The following is a 6,000-nucleotide window of genomic DNA, read 5'->3' as shown; positions in this document are numbered from 1 at the left end:
TAAATAGAATGAAATGTAGTCTAAAAGAGTATGTTAGTATTAAAAAAAAATAAAAATAAAAAATATATATATATATACATATATATATATATACATATATATACATATATATATATATACATATATAAAAATAATAAATTAAAATATTTAAAAAAAGGTAAATAAAAACACTTATAAATAAAGAATTAATTTGGAAAAAAGGACGACTGATTAAATATATTAAATATTAATGAAAATTAATAAAAGATATATATTTAAAAATTTTATTATTTTTTCTATTAAGAAATTAAAAGGAAAAAATAATAAAATTGTAAAATGAATATAATAAAAGGAAAAAGCATTTAATTTTTTTTTTTTTTTTTATCTATAGAAATTTAATTTCTTTTAAAATTAATAATAATTTTAAAAAATAATTTTTATAAATTATTATTAGCGTTAATTAATAAATACTGAAAAGAATGCAATATAATATATAGGATTTACTCATATATATAAACACAGCCGCATGAATCACTTTTCTATCCGCCACTAAAGATTGAATTACGATACGACTTAAACCTATCACTTAACAACGGAGGTAAACCGCACCCGGAACATTCTTGATCTAGCCTACGATCGCTTTACCTGTAGCACGTCCCTATGCATGCTACGGTGTGCATAATTGAAATAGGAAGTTGTGTTCACTTTGGGAATGGGTTTGATGGGCGTGCTAAAGGAACTTCGATTGAAGGAACAGGTAACATGCAGCTAGAGGTACACGTATCACTAAGAAAAAATATTATCTCCTTTCCTTCATTCGCACTGTTGCAAAATATTGTCATTTTGTACATGTCAGTCTGTCCGTCCGTCCAATATTTCTCGTTTAAACTTACAATCTGAAACTTGGGTCGGTTGACAGGATAATTTCAAAAAATGCAAATGACTCAATAACAACCAACATACCACTAAGCTAAGCCACAGGTGAAAAGTTGACGGAATATTAGAAAATCTTTAGTTTTAAAAATTCTTCTTTTAAAAATCAGTACACAAATAAAGCAAATGCGGACGACTTAGTTCTATGAGGAAAAAAGTAATTCGATTGTACTTTTCATACCCTTAACTGACAAACAAGGTATATAAAGTCTATATATATATATATATACATATATATGGTATTTAGTTGGGATTGGAGGGATTACCTAGATTCGTTTGAACAATTTTCTTATTTGTTTATAATTACTTTTGATTTTATTTCACTTTAATTAATTTTTTTGTAACACTTGTCCTTTTTTCTTTTAATTAAAATTGAAAAAGTTATATAAATTTTTTCTTTTTTAATTTACTTAAGCATTTTTTGATAAGCTAACCCTGCTTCACTGTTTTAATACTTGTAGTCTTAATTATATAGTTTTAGAAACCAGAAATCGTATAGTTTAGGATTAAAAATATAAATTATATTTTCTTTTCTTTTTTTTTTTTTTTCATATATAACAAAAAACAAAATGATGAGTAGCAAAAATTAATTAAATTTTAATTTATTTTGATTAATATATAGAACGAATATTAAATGTCACGCACTCTTATGTAATCCATAATTTTAAAAAATACAAGAATAAATAAAAAGTTTAAAATATCAAAAATTTTCTTTCCCTTCTAATGAATTCTAAATTTAGCAGAAGAGCATTCTCATGCAAATTGACCTTGAAAACTTGCTTACTTTTTACTAGTTAGCTAGTTAGTAACTTTTAACGCTAACAATACTCTAACAATATATCAAGACTGGCGATAAGATGGCTTTGACTGTAAACATTAGCAGATTTCTGAGAGGCGCATTAAAAAAATTTTAAAAAAATACGAGAAAAGAAAAAGATATTTCGAGACTAAACTATCCGGACGCTGATTGTATTCATTGATACCCATTTATATATAAAACGGAAATTTATCGCCAAACTTGTCTTCATCTTTATCATAACACAAGTCACGAAATATTTGCTAAAACTAAGAAAACTATCACTGATTGCTCTCTCATCATCAAATCCGATTTAGCAAGAGAAAGAAGGAGCAATATTCAGAATATCGAGATTTAATGCTTTGACATCCGTTTGCTCCAAAAGAAAAGAAGACGAAGAGTTTGCAGATGTCAGTCGGGGGAAGACGGGAAACATTTGTTCTCTATGTAATGAAATGTACGTCAATTCGCGTAATAAATCTTTAAGGTAATATATATACTGTTTGAAGATTGATAAATGATTTTACAAAATTTTCATTACTATCTGCATGAAATTACAGTCGATTCAAATTATTTTTCAGGTTTGCCACTTACCCGTAAACGATTATCTCCTACTGTCCATACACGGGCGCCGTAATCATTTGATGTGCCAATAATATACGAACCAGTGGAGTCGAAATCGACTGAATTAATGCCAGCACTGCTACCACTTAAAACTGCACGGGGTTCCGGAGAAGCTGTAAAAACAACACAACAATAAATTCAGTCGGTTGATTACATTCATTTTGGTTTCAATCTTCAAATCATTAACATATGTTACAAGTTTGAAGGTCAATTTTCAAGTTTACCACGAAACGGAAAAACGGATCCAGAATTAACTGTTGATGTTTATATATCTAATAAGCTTATTTGACAAAGTTTGAATTTAGTTGAATACATGATGCCACGCGGCTCTGTCAGTCTTAACTTGAACTTGAAAAGTTGAATGCTAGAAATGGCGCAAGTGATCTCTCTATCGGTCTGTTGATATATCTATTATTAACTTATAGATGGTGTAAGTGCTCTTCACCGATCTACTGAGCTGAACATAATCTCTTTTTGATACCTAGAGGAATGAAAATTGCGTCAATGATCCCCACTTAAAATAATCATTTCTCTTCAGCCAATAATAGAAAAAATGGTCTCGATCGATCCATTAATGTCTAAGATATTTTGCCCATATCACTGAATTAATTAGCACTTTTTCCAGGATGAATACTTAAATACCTTTAGCTGAAACCGGTGGTATCGAATACGAAAAAGATACACTAATAAAAAATATCATTAAATTTTCAATATTTTCCTTAATGGTTTCCGATTTTATCAAGGATGGAGATTCTGATTCTTTCTGATTTCTTCAATATATTTATAAATTGATTATGTGAAATTAAAGCAATTTTTTTATCTTAATATGAAAGTCTAAGCATTTCCGGAATAGTCAGTTTGATCGAGTGAGAATCATCGCAAATGTGAAAACATTTTCAAAATTGACTTAGGTGTTTTTGTCTATTCGTAGACCCAATTTTAGTATATATTCTGCAGGAGCAAAACAAGCCTGCCGGCAACGAATGCTCCCCACTTTACTTTACGTATCACGGACATGTTATGAATAAACCTTTCAGGACATGAAATGAGTAAATAAGTATTTAAGAGCATGTGTACGTCTGTCCACATATTCTTGCACTTTCTTTGCTATCAACAAGAACTGAGACAACAAGAATGCAATGAAATAGTTATTTAAGTGTATCTGTCCATCTGTCCGCCTTTTCTTGGAGTTGTTACTATCAATCAACAGTGAGACGCAAGGAATGAACTGAAGAACAACTACCCTTTTCTCCGCCTGATCTTGCATTATTCACTGTCAACAAAAATAGAGACACAAAGCTGTAGCTTGATACACTTTATCTTAGTTTTGTTCGCAGATAAAGTTAAACGTGGGCATGACCAAAAAATAAATACATTAATAAAGAATAATTTTACAAACACTATGCCATTTATAATAAATATCGATCGTTACGTTTGCCACAATTATTACATTAATGAAGAGAATCTAATAAATTAATATCCAAATATTCTTAGTGCATAGATTTATGCATTGCATCATCAAAACTAATAAAAGATCTTTAGCAATTTATTTCGTCAAGGTATTGAATATGTATAAAAAGTCCGAAAAACGCAGATGACATCCTTAATCGTTAGGCGTATTAGCTTTACAAGAAAGACATCTAATAAGGTTCGTTGCATGATTTTCTTTTGCTTTATATATATGTATCTTATAGAACTAGTGATCGTGTGAGAAAAGTTGATTGAAAATTGCATTATTGCTCTTACCTTTCCCCACATCCCATAATTTCACTTTACGATCCGCACCACCAGTCGCCAAAACACGTTCAATGGGACTCCAACGAACTGCATGCGATTCGTTTTCATGCGCATCAAATTTCATAAAAATTGTCGACGGATTATCCGGTTTGGTTGTTGAATGACAAAGAACGTCACGTAAACGTGAATTGGGTGACGAGAACATATCTAATTCGGGACCGCAACCGGCCTCTATGCAATGATCAACACCGCCGGTATCGGAAGAATAACGATCGTTATCGTTATCGTATGAATCGCTATCGCCCAGGCCGTGCTGTGAATGGCTCGAAGAATTACGCGTTAAACGTGGCAATGTTGAATTTGGTTCACGGACGGCGTCTTCAAGGTCACGTTTCAATTTATCGGAACGTTTTCTGAAAATTGACGGCAGTCGTTTTCTATTTGTTTTGTTGCAACATATTTGATTTTCATTTTGCACATTGATTATAAACATATTCGATACGAGTTCAGAGATTTTTAATTTTTTTATTTTGTTCGATTTGATTTTTAATTATTTTGTTAAACAGTTTGTTTGTTTGTTTTGTTTTGTTTTTTATTTTTTTTGTTTTTTTGTAAGGTCGTCACAACATTTACATACAAACATAAAAGGAAAAAAAAAGAGCAGGAGAAAAAACAAAATGAAAATATATAAAGAAAAAAATCTTTGGAATTTTTCGGAATAATTTGAAACTTTGAAAAAAGAAAAAAAAAAGACGAGAAAACTTTATTAAATTCTGTTTTAGTGGCAAATGGAAAGGCGGAATTATAAGTTGTTATAAAAATGAAAAAAAAATGTGAATTTGATAAAAAAAAAAAAGGAAAATGTATAAAGTGCTACATGCCCGTGCGTAATAATCTCCTATGGTTATTCATTTGTATATGCTTTGGCATTGCAATTTATTCCAAATTAGTAAAAAAGATCAGACAATCTAAAAAGTATTGAGCTCAGCAATTCAAAAGGAACTTCAAAAGGGAAATGTGCCACCGTGCAGCAAATCACGCAAAACTTGTCCGTGTATCCATTTAAAGACTCGCCGGAGATTGAGAGAAATTGAATAAACATAAAGCATTACACGAATATGATTTCGGTTTTCAGCTTCTTCTTCTTCTTCTTCCCGCTTCAATATGGACCTGACAATTTTTTGTACGACAACTTAGTTCATATTTGCATGTGGTGGGCGGGGGGGGCTTAGCAGGGGAGTGTAGCAGAAAAGTATCGAAGAACACACTACATGCGTACTTTTATAACTTTCCGGCAATCGATAATGAGGAGTTTTGAATTTTGACATACATGGGCTCAATACTTTTTAGCAAAATGTGTTATTTGATTTGTCAAGTGAATGAAGCAATCAATGGAAAAAAGTTTTTAAATGCCTATGATTGATCCCAACTCCCGAACTAATGACATGTTATATAGCTATCTCTAGCATAGATAACATATCGGTTATTAGTTACCGGCGTAGATGTTGACCCCAATAAAGAGAATCCATACTGTTTTTAGAAAGTATCAACCCTTAAACGGCCCTTGTCAATATTTCAACCAATTTCTATCGTTTGGCGACGAGCAATGACGTCACATGTTATCATTTTTGTGTCAATGGAAAATCCGACTTGCACTTGCATTGAATAAAGATTGGTGTTGAAATAATAAGTGTGCGTCCATTGTGTCCACTTTCCTCCATTGAAAAAGAAGAATTTAAAGAATATTGTGTACAACACGGATGATGATGCTAAGCGCAGTCAAGGCCCAACGGAGGTCTTTCTTCTAGATAATTGATAAATAAAGTCGTAAGAGTTAGCTGGGATTCTAGAGAGACCTTGAAAGAGACCAAGGTATTCACTATTTTCCACAAAAATTTTTTCCTGATCGAGTTTCCAATTGCAAGCTTAAC

General features: G+C 31.2%; 1 protein-coding gene across 3 annotated transcripts in view; it reads right to left on the bottom strand.

Annotated features, from left to right (window-relative positions):
• LOC119641991 (autophagy-related protein 16) overlaps nt 1–6,000 on the bottom strand; it is a 202,128-nt gene that overhangs the window by 185,385 nt on the left and 10,743 nt on the right. For 2 of the 3 annotated variants that reach the window (XM_038040939.1, XM_038040940.1), the window contains exons 5-6: nt 4,079–4,506; nt 2,303–2,445 (exon numbers count right to left, since the gene is read on the bottom strand). In XM_038040939.1, coding sequence (XP_037896867.1) covers nt 2,303–2,445; nt 4,079–4,506 — 571 coding nt within the window. The remainder of the gene's footprint in view (nt 1–2,302; nt 2,446–4,078; nt 4,507–6,000) is intronic. The other variant, XM_038040941.1, reaches the window with a different exon arrangement.

Source organism: Glossina fuscipes, unplaced genomic scaffold, assembly GCF_014805625.2.
Source record: "Glossina fuscipes isolate IAEA_lab_2018 unplaced genomic scaffold, Yale_Gfus_2 204, whole genome shotgun sequence".
Lineage (NCBI taxonomy): Eukaryota > Metazoa > Arthropoda > Insecta > Diptera > Glossinidae > Glossina > Glossina fuscipes.
The sequence above is the reverse complement of the archived record's forward strand: the minus strand, read 5'-3'. Positions and strand labels throughout refer to the sequence as shown.